This window comes from Xyrauchen texanus, chromosome 19 (assembly GCF_025860055.1).
Source record: "Xyrauchen texanus isolate HMW12.3.18 chromosome 19, RBS_HiC_50CHRs, whole genome shotgun sequence".
NCBI lineage: Eukaryota > Metazoa > Chordata > Actinopteri > Cypriniformes > Catostomidae > Xyrauchen > Xyrauchen texanus.
This window is the reverse complement of record NC_068294.1, coordinates 9759655-9774433: the sequence shown is the minus strand read 5'-3', so window position 1 is coordinate 9774433 and position 14779 is coordinate 9759655. Positions and strand designations below refer to the sequence as shown.

General features: G+C 38.3%; 1 protein-coding gene across 1 annotated transcript; it reads right to left on the bottom strand.

Annotated features, from left to right (window-relative positions):
• Positions 1-380: 380 nt before the first annotated feature.
• Positions 381-6014, bottom strand: LOC127659847 (RE1-silencing transcription factor-like). The gene is given in 4 exon segments (XM_052149804.1): positions 381-4202; positions 4814-4897; positions 5088-5948; positions 5951-6014. Coding segments are annotated over 4 exon segments (3051 nt in total). The 3' UTR covers positions 381-2160.
• Positions 6015-14779: the final 8765 nt, after the last annotated feature.

Below are 14779 nucleotides of genomic sequence, written 5' to 3'. Positions count from 1 at the left end.
TTAGCCCTCCAAAAATTAGCCCCATTCACTTCCATTGTAAGTACCTCACTGTAACCTCAATTTTTCTGTCTTTCTTTATGGAGGAACAAGTCCAAAAAAATAAATAAATAAATAAACTGCACTTGTATTGAACCCAAAAAAATCCTTTGAAATGCAGTTCTGACACATCCAAATATTTCTGTCATCTTTTTGCTGTTTGGATAGTACTTTTTCTGTAAATATATTTGATATTAATGTTGTATAATTATTAAAATTTGCTTAAAGTTTATTGATTTTATGTATTATCCAGATATCAAAATATATGCTCATTTCATATATTATTTTGCAAGCCATTTAAAAAGTAATTTTCCCCAAAGTAAAAATAAAATAAAAAAGGTGGCAATTTTGTTTTATTGAAATGTCCAGCTAAACACAACACAGTTCACATTAAACAGTCTTCCAAATTGTTGCTCTAAAAACAAATATAATCATTATTACCAACTTGATTCAAGGGGACATTATATTTCAACTGATATAATTTGACTACTTTTACAAAGAAATTAAAACGACGGTCACAAACTTGGTTACCATGACATGTAAACGAATCAAAAGATCTAAGTTGTGAACTGTAATCGAGCTACTTTAAAGAAGAAAAAAGAAAAACAGTACTTAACATACACAAAAAGTGATGAGGACAAATTTACAGTAATAAAGTGTCCAACCGTCCAAGTGTGCAGTTTTACAGGGGCACTGGAGTACCTGTGGATAGTTTTATAGGAGCACCACATCTCTGTCTGAAGACTATGATTTTGCTCCTAAAACTCAACAACAATTACATTTGGCTTTGGTAACATCCAAAATTCAATATTGCACTGAATGCACTAAAGGCAATATATTTCTGTAACTATTCTCTTACAGTTTTTCTTTTAAGAGAGAATAGCATGGCAGATATTGACTGTCATAAAGGTTGTGGCAACCACACAATAAACAAAGTGTCACTCAGATATGTTTAGATAAACTTTGGATAAATAGTTTTCCAATGCAGATAATGCATTTGATGTGTGGGAGGGAATGCTGTATGGTTAAAAGAGGGAGAAAAGGCCATCTAGCCACTGGAAAATGAGATTTAAAATGCTCAAATTGATTGTCTGAGGCATCGAAGAGCAAAAAAAGAAAAGGAAAACATTACCGTATATCAAAATCTTTGGACTTAGCATGAATTGAAGTCTTATCAGAAACTGAACAAGGAAAGAATCTACAAGAGGTGAGATATTCAGTCTTAATGACAAATTATAAATGTATAAACTCTGATAGCTAATATACAATGAAAGAAATGAACCTTTTACCTGCTACTCTCTTAAACTGTACAAACCTATATATGTTACTCTCCTTAAAAGGCAGAGCAATTTAATCAAAGAAAGCACTGTAGGAATTGAGTAAAAATCTTATTGTGTTAAAATGAAATGTTTAGCTTATGTGAAACAGAACCTCAAAAGATAAGATTATGGTTGGTTGTCAAGTGCACTCTAAACTGTAAAAGGCTACAAAGAAACAAAGAGTACAATGACTTTAGCCAGCTTTAGACACACACTACGACTGTTGCTGACCAGAGATGGAGGCGCTTCAGTGAAGTGGAACAGCACAAAGACACTGAAAGGCCCATTATCATCCGGGCTATTCAGAACTGGACCACCTGGGTCTGACTAATCTCAACTCTCTGCAAAGATGGAGGGAGAAAGTGTACTTCCTTTCAGAGTGGCCCTGCTTTTGTTGCTTCCAAATAGTGTGACAATAAATGCAGGAAAAAAGTGATGTTGATCATTTTGTCACAGAGCACATAACGAAGCAAAGATTCAGTTAGTTTGTGATTGAATGACAATGCGCAAGTCTTGTTATAAGTACAAAAATTAAATGTATCCCTTGTGATATGGTTACAGTAGGGTTTTAAATGTATAGCCACAAGATGTAAAGATGTTCTTATAAAATCACTAACTAACCTTTTCTGTTTAAAGCTAAAGCCAATTTTTTTTTTCTTTTTTAAGCAAAACACTGAAAATCATTGAGTAGACATTCAGAGCATCCCACCTCAGATTTTTTTCAACTCACACAACTTTGTTCACTCCAGAAGTGAAAAGGCTTAGAGAGACTTGCTCATTAGTTGTCTAAGATACAAAAGAGTCCTCACTTTTCACCCTGAGCCGCGCCCTCCAAGTAATACACATTTACAAGATGGCGGTTAAGGTGACGACGGTAGTCCATCTCCAACGAGAATGTACGGTCACAGAAGATACACGTGTGACTAAGCAGTTTGGTTGGAGATGGAAGCTCCTCTGAAGGAGTTTCTGGGAGTTTCTCTCCACCATCTGTAGCAGCGGCCAGTCCGTTAAGACCAGAGTCATTGCTTCCTTCAGATGCACTATCACTGATGTCACTTCCCCCATCATTGCTATGGATACCCTCATCATCTTCTGCCTCAGTGGATTTGAGACGAGGTGGACCAGGAAGTTCAAGTGTTGGGCTAAAAACAGGCTGCTGTTGGCTGAATCCAGGAGAGGTCTCGCTGGCAGTAGGTGACAGCATCTCACTTCCACTGTCTACCTCCAAAACTTCCTTTGGTTCTGCTGAGTTCCTTCCTTCCATTTCTCTTAGCAATTCTAGCTCTGGTTCCTGGAGTTGGCTCAGAGCTGTTACTCCAACTGTGGGTTCCTCCTCAACAGAACTAGTCTCTTTGTGAACTCCCTCATCTTGGCAGGTCACCACGGTTGGTATCTGCTGGTCTGGTTGGTCAAGTATCTTCAGTTGTTCTGTGGTGGGCAGTTCTTCAGTTTGTGGGGTGGTTAGATTCTCTGGGCCTGCATTACTGACAATGTTTGCACTGGTCTTCTCAGGCTCAGTGACGCAACTTTTGGGTCTGTTTGCACTTGATCTCTGGTTCTTGCTTTTGCTCTTCATGGCCTTTACAACCTGAGGTATGGTGCGATTGCTTTGAGGAAAACCTGATGAACCAGGTGATAGCTTGGTTGCATTTTTCTTCTTGCTCTTGACTCGCTTGGAAGGACATTTCTGTTCTGAAGTCTCAGTACCTGGTATGTTCATAGCCTCGGCTTTTCTTTTGACAGGTTTAGCCCTGACTTCTTGGACTTCTTCTGTACTCTTTGTATCATTTCCAGTGTCAACCTTCGTTGATTTTGTCTGCCTCTTGTATAGTTTCTTGGTTTGCGATTCCCTACAATCCTTTATGCTTTCATCGGTCTCCTTCACGTTCTCATTCTGCAATTGTTTTTCTTTTTCCAGTATATTTTTTCCCTCTGTATCCTGTTTTTGCTGCTGTTCTTTATCTACAAGATCGTTCTCCAGTCTTCCTTTCTCCTGTCTAATCAATTCCAACCTTTGCTTCTCTGCAACAAGGGTTTGATGTTGTGCAGTTACTTCATTTGCAGTCTCCATCAATGGCTTCTCTTTCTTAGCACGACCCTTTTTAACCTTCTCTACAGATTTCTCAATCTTTTTAATCTCTTTCTCCTTTTTATTCTCTTGTTTGTCAGTGCAGCCCTCGGTTTGAGTCATGGTGATGTCCGCAACTTTCTCTAAATTCTTTGCTTTAACCTTCTTACTGTTTTTCTCTTTCCCATCATTTTTCAAAATTGTCTTTTTCTCTGCAGTTTTTTCATTGGGTTGCTGAATTGGTTTTCCATTTTTCTCTCTACAAATGACAACTGCATTTTTCTTTGAAGTCTTGTCAGTCAGTTCTGTCTCCAGAGCAGGGGTGGGTTTACTGGGTGTCTTGATGGAGAGGTTGATGGGACCTGATTCAGTATCATCCATTTCACCTTTTTGTTCTTCCTTACTTTGTCTCTCTCCAACCTGATTTATCACAAGTTTATTATTCTTATTTGGTGGGAGATCATCAGCATCAGGCCTCTTGACTCGCAGCTTGACCTTAGACACGTCCACATCAGAGTATCCTGGGTGTCTGGACTTGATGTGGTACTGCAAGTTACACTTTTTGGATGCAGCATATTTGCAGACCGGGCAAAGAAACTGGCGAGGGTTAACATGGAGCTCTACATGCTTTTTAAAGTTGCTGCGGTCGGCTGTCTTGTACTGGCAGTAAGGGCAGCTTAGGGGCTTGGGCCCATTGTGGACCTGTCTGGCATGGCGTGTCACCTCGTGTTGGTTGGCTGCCAGGTAGCTGCAGTTGTCACATTTGAAAGGCCTCTCACCTATTACAGAAAGACCAGAAGGAGAAGGTCAAGACTGAACAATAATCTTTTATTTCAACATTTTGAGGGAAACAAAGATGCAAATCTCATGCAAAGGGGATACAGATAAAAGACAAGCAAGCACATCACAATACAGAATAACCACATAATTCACTCTGTATACCACAAACCGTGTGCCATTTTATCCAACGCCATCTGGCTCCAAGGAGTGCAACAAAAGAGAGAAACAGCATTGACAGCATGAAAACAAAGGCCTTGAGTTGTAGCTGATGAATACATTAAATCAAACCCAGCATTACAACTTAACTTAAACTAAATCCTTAATATTAATCTCAGGCTTCCCATGGTCAAGGAAAACCTGGTAATATCAGGGAATTTTAACATTTTGATTTCCACAGCTGGAAAAAGTCACTGATTTATTTGTTTTTCATGGCAAAATGCAGGTTAAACATAATAATAGGTAGAACAACTAAAGTCCTTAATTTTTTTTACTCTAACTTTTTAAATCTATAGGGAAAATTAATTGACCAAAAGGATTGGGAACCCTGTAACTAAATACACTCTAGAAAAATTACAGCACTAGGATTTTTCCAACAGACAAAGAGACTCACCTGAATGGGTTCTCATGTGTCTAGTGAGGTGGGTTTTTTGGGAACTGGAGTATTCACAGTGTATGCACTTGAACGGACGCTCACCTTAGATAAGAGTAATAAGAACTATTTCAACATTGATATTACATTACATGGATTCATTAAAACTGTTGTTGCTCATTAAAAAAGTTGAGATTTTTTTAACATATTGCTGATGATTCATCACAACACACTGACAACTAAAACCAAATCAATGTGAATTTTAACTGAACTGTGAATTTCATTTTGTACATACCTGTGTGGGTTCGTATGTGCTGTATGTAATTATTTTTGCGATCAGAAAAATAAGAGCACTGGCTGCAGGTGAAAAGCTTGCTTGGAAAGTGATTCCTCAAATGTTTTTTCCAGTGGTACTGACTAATGGTTGTATAAGCGCAAATGGTGCACTTGAAAACTCTCTGATCTTCACCTTCCTTGGTGTGATGCTTAAGGTGGGCTATGTAGTGGTCGTAACGGTTGGTGTTGTATCCACAACGCTCACAGCTGATCACGCCTTTGTAGTTCAAACTTTCGCTGTTCTCTGGGCTTTCTGTCAGAGACTGGCCTGACTCACAAGCCAGATCGTCGTTGGAGTCTGCCGCTCCATTCGCCACGCTCATTTTCTTGGAGCTGTGAGCACGGATATGGTGAATGAAGTCCTCCTCACAATCGGCCTGGTACTGGCAGGGTTTACAGAAGAAGGGCTTCTTCTTCTTTTTGTTGCATTCAAAGATGAAGACTGGGTCACACTTCCGTTTCTCTGCAGCTGAGGATTCAGATGGGTATTTTTTAGAAGGTTTTGAGTGGTTTTCTGTTCGCTCTATGGCACACTGCTCTAGAACTCTTTCAGTCACCTCTGGCTCTACCCGAGTGGCCTGTTCGGCGTACCTGTCCTCAGACATCTCGTTGTTGTCAAGGGTGTATCTGATAATACCCTCTTCCTCACTGTCAGAGTAGCTGTTGCATCCAACAGTCTTGAGTTCAACCATTTGTATCTCCTCTGCATTATATTCAGAGGGAGAAGTCTCTGACGCTAGCACCACGTTAGCCAGCATCACTAGCTGAGGGGCAGCCAGGTCGTTCCGAGACAGCTCGGGGAGGTCATGGCCCTCCCTTGCAGTGGGATGCCTACAGAAGGCATGAAGATACCAGCTGTTGCTGGATACACTGTCTGAGCAGACATGCTCAACCAGCTGAAATTCAAACAGAAGCATTGATTTTAGTTAAATGCAATCTAAACCTATTTATATACAAAATAATTTGCAAATAGATTGATTTCTTGATTAATCAACAGAATAATCGTCAAAAAAATAATAAATAGTGACAGCCCTAATTTCGTCCATGTTAGTAATTTAGTCCATGTTTATTAGCTTTGCGGTCATAAATGTATATATGTGTGGGAAAACAAACTAAAAATAATGATGACTCATCTTGCACTCAGGGGCGTATATGAATTTTTGTCTCCCTAGAATGAGAATGCCCCTCCCTACCTGCACATCATGGGTTCATCGCTGTGATGGCTAACCAATAGCTTTAGATACTATTTTTTTTTAAAGCATTAAATAAGTTCCATTAAGAAATACATCAAAACAGGAAAGAAAACTGGGCTCGACATGCAATTTCATGGGGTCTTTAAGTGGACCATAAACCTCATTTCAATATGTGTACTATACATTTTTTTAAGTTTTTAATTTGAAAGCAATAAAATGAAAGAAGTTTGAGTGTATTTGCAGTGAACTGTGGTTTCTTTCAGAGATGGTCATCTGATTACACTACAAAACAAACACTACACTGTCATGTATGACGTGAGCTGATTAAAGCAAACAGATTTTTTTAAGATTAGGAGACTTAGTGAGTAGATCTGTAACTGATTTACCATTCCCTCCATGGAAACTTTTGATCTAAAAAGCTGACCAAAAGAAAAAGACAAACCCTTAATCTATTAAAAATCCAATAAACAGCACTCCGACCAGATCTTTCTGAATAATAGGATGAAATATTATCTTTAAAATGTAAATACTATATGAATACTGAATACTTCTAAAAACGGTGTTTTGAACGAAATGAGAAAACAAAACAACACCAGATAATTAAAGTTTAAATGTATTTCATGTTCAATTCATGTTCCAACATGGCAAACACAGGCATGTGTGTGTGTGATGAAAGTAGAAGGCCTGTGAGTTTTGCATGCTCAGAAATGTGTTCGGCCATTTTAAAACAGCACCACCAACTTGAGCCAATGGAGGAGTACAAATAACAAACTAGACGAGTGGAGAACTGAAGCTATTTTACATACAATTGCCTTGATATTAACTCATTTCAGCCACAAATAACTAAATACGCAGTGCTTTAAAGCGTTAACTATCTTTGTGTAAAACGATATAGTGACTGCTTTAAATCAGAGTTGTCAAAATAAGGACTGAAAGTTTTTGGACAGCTCCAAACACGAGCAATCTCAACCAGATGAAGAGTGAGCTGCAATCGTTACTGGTTTTATTCTAGATTTTAAAGACAGATCCAAAATTCACATCTAAAGAAAATACATATATCTAGTTGAAAAATCACAGTAAGGCTTGCAACAGACATCTCACAAATAGGTGGGTGATTTCTTAACAAGAATAAGCTTATAAAACTATATAAAAAAATTAATAATATATATACACTTTACATTAAAGGTGAACGGAAAATCGCTGTCCAGCTTGCATACACGCATACAAACTCGTTATCTGCCAAGTTTCGTCTCTAAAAAGTTTGTACAAAGCAAACTACTTTCCGGAAACTGCATGCATGCAACACGCCACAAACGAAAAACACAACAAAGTTAAACTGTATTAAGCAACATGGATCGATCGACGATCTTGGTGGTTTTAAAACTTTTTATCGTGAAATTTCTCGTTTCGCTTATGCAATTTTCCCTTGGCCAGCGTGTGTGTGTTAGCCGTGGTCCTGATCTGATCTCTCTCCGTGCTGACACAAGCTGAGATCAGCCCTGGACAGCGCCTCTCCCTTTCAATGCAACCCTCCATTTTCACTCCACTCGAACTTAGTTGGGCTCACGCGCCACAAAAACAACACAAAACCACACCCTGATCACCCCAAGCAATCGAACCCACGAACTCACCGGCGGCGTTCACTCGCTGTTTGGAGATGTTGTTGTAGAAACGATCTTATTGCGGAGTTGTTACCAAACTCTTAAGTTGGTCGAGGAAGTGTGCGCGAGACTCGAGCATTCCAACACATCGCTCTCGCGCAGCGCTCGTGTGGGAGGTGTGACGTCAGCTCACACAGGGCTCGCTCTTGTTCTCGCGCTCTCAAAGTTTATATTGTGTGTTTACGTCGAGCGACAAATGCTTTCTTTTAGAATGACATATTTGGGTATGATGTACCATTTTGAATGTGGATGAATTTATTGTACACAAACAATAGTGTAGGCCAGCATTCTGAAAGATTTGATTGTTTATTGATTGTTAATCTCTGAAACCATAAAAGTGCCTAAAATCACACGTGACAAAACAGAAAACAATAATGCTAAGCTGTTATTATCAACCCCCGTGCTCGTCAGAGACCTCGTGTACATGGAAAATTATTCTAATTGTAATTTAGATATTAACCTCTTCATTTACCTTTAATACGTTCCTCTGATCATGTCAAAACCCAGTAGACATATTCTTGTTTTAAGACATACATTTAAAACCTCTGTTTAGCCCTCTGTGCATCACAAAGTAAATACATATCTTTTAAAAATGTGACTGTTGCGAAACTTATTAGTATTGCTTGTGTTTCAGCAAAACCACATTTAATAATAAATAAACAACTGGCAGGAGTGACTTGCTACAATGTGAAAATTCATTGCACTTATAGAAAACAGACATTTTTATGAAGGATGTTTGAAGCATGTTATCAAGTTGGAAGTGTGTTTATTTTAAATTCTCATAAGATTTGGAAAAGTCAAGAACTCTGAAACCTCTAATAAGTTGACTTCATTCAATTGAACTGAGTAATGGTGTCTCTAAAACTTGTGCAGTTAAGTTCACTTAACTTGGTATTCATATAGAATGAACTTAACTATTTAAGTTAAGAGATGCAAGTAGACAACACAGATTTGCTATTTAAATATTGCTGTTTCTACTTAATAATATTTAAAGACTCATATTTAAGTCATACAATAGCACATCTTGGATAAAGAAGATTTCTTAACTGATTTTAGGTCAGTCATTAAACAAATTTCTCCACAAAAATGCATAGACAACTGTACTTCAATTGCACATGCACAAGGAGAAAACTCAGCTAGAGTTAACAGGGTCCAACTTGACCAAAGGGTCAACAGATCATACTAATGGTAACATCACACAAAACAACTATTTGCAATAACATAATACTACAAAAGAGTTAAAAACCTCTATGAATTCTTAATAACAACTATGTAAATGCCCTTATTTGTACCCTTTGACCAAGGAAACATGATTAAATAACAAAAGTGCAAGGCATTATGGGTATTCCCCATAGCCTCAATTTTGTACTCTATAGTTTGAATTATTAATACTTCAAATCTTAAGTCTGTGGATTTTATCAATTTTTTAAGAAAAATAAGTTCAAAGAACATAGATATTTGAGTTACACACCCAAAACTTGACATTTAAATGTTGAATTAAGACAACTTGATTTTTCCAGTAATTACAGTGAAGTGTCACAATGCTCCTTTAATGTTGAGGGTGTTTTTTGAGAAATTCAAAAAGTGCTTGCCAATTTAACAAAGCGTGTTTATCTAAATTAAAACATAGCCCACTGTATATCTTCATGAGGGTGTACTACAACTGTTTTGTAGTGAAAACGAGCTAAGTGCTGAAGTTGTGGCTTGAGTTGTGGCCTAACAAGCTAAACTTGCTCAGCATTGGTTGTCATTTGTTCAAAAAGTGCAGTACGTTCTTTGATGTGGAGTTTACATTATTCTAATGAATGAGTGCCTTGGATCAGGGGTCTATTGAGTCTAAGTGAAGGAAACATGCATGTTTTAGTTTTATTCACCAGATTAAAACCAGACTGCGAGGATAAAGAATAGTATTTAATGTCTCGTTTAAATTCCCTTTAAACAGAGATATAAAGTGCTTAACAGCAATCAACCAAGGCCAGTATAGTGGAACAGGGTATGAATACCTTTCTCAAGGCCAGTGGCAGAAGTTTTCTCAAACGGATAAGTGAACCCTAGGGTTTATGAGAGAATTGCATGTAATAAGATAGAACAACAGAAATAATACACAAGTGAACATGTAAAGATGTTATTCACATTTAACTCAAGAATTTAGTCTACTTCAAGTAGACTAAGTAATTTAGGTCAGAGATTAAGCTTACACAAAAGTGTGGAGCACAAAAAGCTACTCTTTACAACTTAAAGCCACTTTAAACACCATTAAGTAACTTCTGTTCTGATCTATGTTTATGCCTCCTTTCAGGAACACAGCAAACATTTGATTTTGAGTTTGAAGAACATAACGTTACATTCATTCTTGGCCCCGAGACTGTCCTCAAGATCTACATGAAAACTATTATGCATGGTAATCATGGTGCATCAACTCAACTTCTTATTTTTCATGTTTTCATCCGACCTGTCTCAAAGAAAATGAACCATACACACAATCACTGAATTCATTATAAACAGGAAGTGACAGCTAATTACACTCCACTGCATCAGTCAATGTAGATTCTGTTTTTATCTGATCTACACATTTTTTAAGAAAGAAAGAAAGACAGAAAAGAATTAGGAATGCGAGCAAACACAAGGGGCAGCCAGAAACATTACTCAAACAAATTTTGGTATCTCTTATGTTTTTGTAATTTGCATTTTGCACCATCACATTAACCATTTAATTAATGACATCTATTGTTAAACTATGTCTAGTTGACCAATAACATGCTCATGAGCCTTCTCACCCAAAATCAAGATTTTGGGTTAAAATTAAGGTGAATAGCAAGTGTTATATTTCAAGTGCTGTTACTAGTCACCATTTTTTCACAATTTTTAATCAATCACCTTTTTGCCTTCATTAGTTTATATGGTCCCGAGGCAAATTAATAAAAAATATAAATGCATATATAAATGGTAAAATGGTAAATGTTCTGCACTTATATAGAACTTTTTTTAACCTTAAAATTTACCAAAGCGCTTTACACTGTGTCCCAATCATCCATTCATACACACATTCACATTCACACTCATACACCAATGGTTGCAGAGCTGCCATGCAAGGAGCTAGCCAGCCATTGGGAGCAACATGGGGTTCAGTGTCTTGTCCAAGGACACTTCGGTACGTGGAGTCATGTGGGCCGGGAATCGAACCGCCAACCCTGCGATTGGCAACCTGCTAGACTACCTGAGCTACAGCCGAACCATGTGTGTATATACTGTGTGTGTATTTCCCCAAATTATTTTATAATTATTATTAATAAAAAATTATTAAACAATATTAGAATGATAATAAAAGTTTTCTGCTTCAGTTTTTGTGGTGTTGATTCAGATTGTTTCTAGATTATTGTGCAGAGTGATCAGATGCATTTTAAATAATTGCAAAAAGTTTTATCCCAAATTTCACTGTTTTTTGGCCCTGGCACAAAATGACCAGCTAACATCATTTCACTAATCATATCAGCAGCACCTGGGAAATTGTGAACGAGTACTAGTCAGGTGAAATCACTGTATTATTCTGATTGGATTATAAGAGCAGACTGATTGCTATAAAAGTAGGGAAGAAGTGCTTCCAATCATTGTGTTCTTGTTAGCAATGGTTACCTCTAAAGGAAGACAGGCAGCCATCATCGCTTTGCATCAAAATGGCGTCATGTGCAAGGAGATTGCGGCAAAGAATATTGCACCTGAAAGAACCATTTACTGAATCAACAAGAAATTCAAGATCAGAGGTTCAACTGCAGTGAAGAAGGCTTCAGGATGTCCCAGAGTGCCCACGCACAATGAGGCGAAGACTTTTGGACAATGGCCTGGTGTCAAGAAGGGCAGCAAAAAAGCCACTTCTCTCCAAGAAAAAGATCATGGACAGACTGAAATTCTGCAGGAAGTACAAGGATTGGACAGCAGAAGACTGGTGCAAAATATTTTCTCTAAAGCCCCCTTCCGACTGTTTGGGACATCTGGAAAATCGATAGTCCGGAGAAGAAAATGTGAACGCTACCATGAGTCCTGTGCCGTGCCAACAGTGAAGCATCCTGAGACCATCCATGTTGCTTTTCATCCAAGGGCCACTCCACTGTGCTCTCTCACAATTTTGCCCAAAAACACTGCCATGAATAAAGAATGGTATCAAAACGTCCCGCAAGAGCAACTTCTCCCAATGACCCAGGAGCAATTTAGTGATGATCCGTGCATTTTCCAGCATGATGGAGCACCATGTCACAAGCCAAGAGTAATAATGAAGTGGCTCGGAGTTCATTACATAAAAATTTTGGATCCATGGCCAGGCAAATCCCCGGATCTTAATCCCATAGAGAACCTGTTGTCAATCCTCAAAAGCAGAGTGGACAATCAGAAGCGCACAAATTGTGATCAACACTGTAAATATTGACTCTTTGCATAAATTGAATGTTTTTGCCAATAAATGCCTTTAAACCATGAAATGTCATCATTGTTTTCCAGTATACCACAGAAACATGTGAAAAAATTACTGAAGCAGCAAACTTTGCAAAACACAAAATTTACATCACTGACAATACTTTCGGCCATGGCTATAAATATATAATTATTATTATATATTTTTTTTAAATGCTGTTTTGTAAAATAGATTTAGAACACAACAGGACATGTCAACTTCCCAGAAGTAGGGTAAAACAGCAATAATAAAAGAAATCGCTGAACTTAATGTCATGAGATATCTCACCGGTCTCTGTGACAGCACTAGACTTTGATTTGATTTCTGCCTGTCAATCATTTTTGCATGTGTCGTTACAAATACAGGTGAAACTCGAAAAATTAGAATATCGTGCAAAAGTTCATTAATTTCAGTAATTCAACTTAAAAGGTGAAACTAATATATTATATAGACTCATTACAAGCAAAGTAAGATATTTCAAGCCTTTATTTGATATAATTTTGATGATTATGGCTTACAGCTTATGAAAACCCCAAATTCAGAATCTCAGAAAATTAGAATATTACATGAAATCAATAAAAAAAAGGATTTTAAATACAGAAATGTCAGCCCTCTGAAAAGTATAATCATGCATATGTACTCAGTACTTGGTTTGGGCCCCTTTTGCATTAATTACTGCCTCAATGCGGCGTGGCATGGATGCTATCAGCCTGTGGCACTGCTGAGGTGTTATGGAAGACCAAGATGCTTCAATAGCGGCCTTCAGCTCTTCTGCATTGTTTGGTCTTATGTCTCTCATCTTTCTCTTGGCAATGCCCCATAGATTCTCTATGGGGTTCAGGTCAGGCGAGTTTGCTGGCCAATCAAGCACAGTAATACCATGGTCATTGAACCAGGTTTTGGTACTTTTGGCAGTGTGGGCAGGTGCCAAGTACTGCTGGAAAATGAAGTCAGCATCTCCATAAAGCTTGTCTGCTGAAGGAAGCATGAAGTGCTCTAAAATGTCCCAGTAGACGGCTGCGTTGACTCTGGACTTAATAAAGCACAGTGGACCAACACCAGCCGATGACATGGCTCCCCAAACCAACACAGACTGTGGAAACTTCACACTGGACTTCAAGCATCTTGGATTGTGTGCCTCTCCATTCTTCCTCCAGACTCTGGGACCTTGGTTTCCAAATGAGATGCAAAATTTGCTCTCATCAGAAAAGAGGACTTTGGACCACTGAGTAACAGACCAGTTCTTTTTTTCTTTAGCCCAGGTAAGACGTTTGACATTTGAAGTCCATGTCCAGGACCAGTCTGTGTGTGGTGGCTCTTGATGCAGTAACTCCAGCCTCAGTCCACTCCTTGTGAAGCTCCCCCACACATTTGAATGGCCTTTTCCTGACAATCCTCTCCAGGCTACGGTCATCCCTGCTGCTTGTGCACCTTTTTCTTCCACACTTTTCCCTTCCACTTAACTTTCTATTAATGTGCTTTGATACAGCACTTTGAGAACATCCAACTTCTTTTGCAATTACCTTTTGAGGCTTTCCCTCCTTGTGGAGGGTGTCAATGATGGTTTTCTGCACAACTGTCAGGTCAGCAGTCTTCCCCATGATTGTGAATTCAACTGAACCAGACTGAGAGACCATTTAAAGGCTCAGGAACCCTTTGCAGGTGTTTAGCTGATTAGAGTGTGACACTTTGAGCCTACAATACTGAACCTTTTCACAATATTCTAATTTTCTGAGATTCTGAATTTGGGGTTTTCATAAGCTGTAAGCCATAATCATCAAAATTATATCAAATAAAGGCTTGAAATATCTTACTTTGCTTGTAATGAGTCTATATAATATATTAGTTTCACCTTTTAAGTTGAATTACTGAAATTAATGAACTTTTGCACGATATTCTAATTTTTCGAGTTTCACCTGTAGTTGAAGCGGATCATTCAGGTTTAACGTAACATTGAGATTCATAATAGTTGTCAGCTGATGGCGCTATTTTGCTACTTTTGTGTTTGACAATCGTGAGAAGACGCACTGCTGTGATCGTCTAAACGCTATCTTTAAAAGGGTGGTGTCATGGAAAGAGGGGGCGTCGAAGTTCCAGAATAGCTCCTTTAATGTATTTATTCAGTCGACATTCAAAAACACACGTATACACATACATCCTCACATCCATACGCATAGCTCTTACTTGGTTACAAACCGTTAAGACACGTTTTGCACTATCCCTTGCACTAAATGATGCTTTATTTTGAAATTCTTCCCTTACTCTGGTAGCTGGCTTCATGAGATAACGCAATTGTACGTCAGCTCACTCGCTGATCTATAAGTCATAACCCGCAGGAAACTCTCGCGCACAG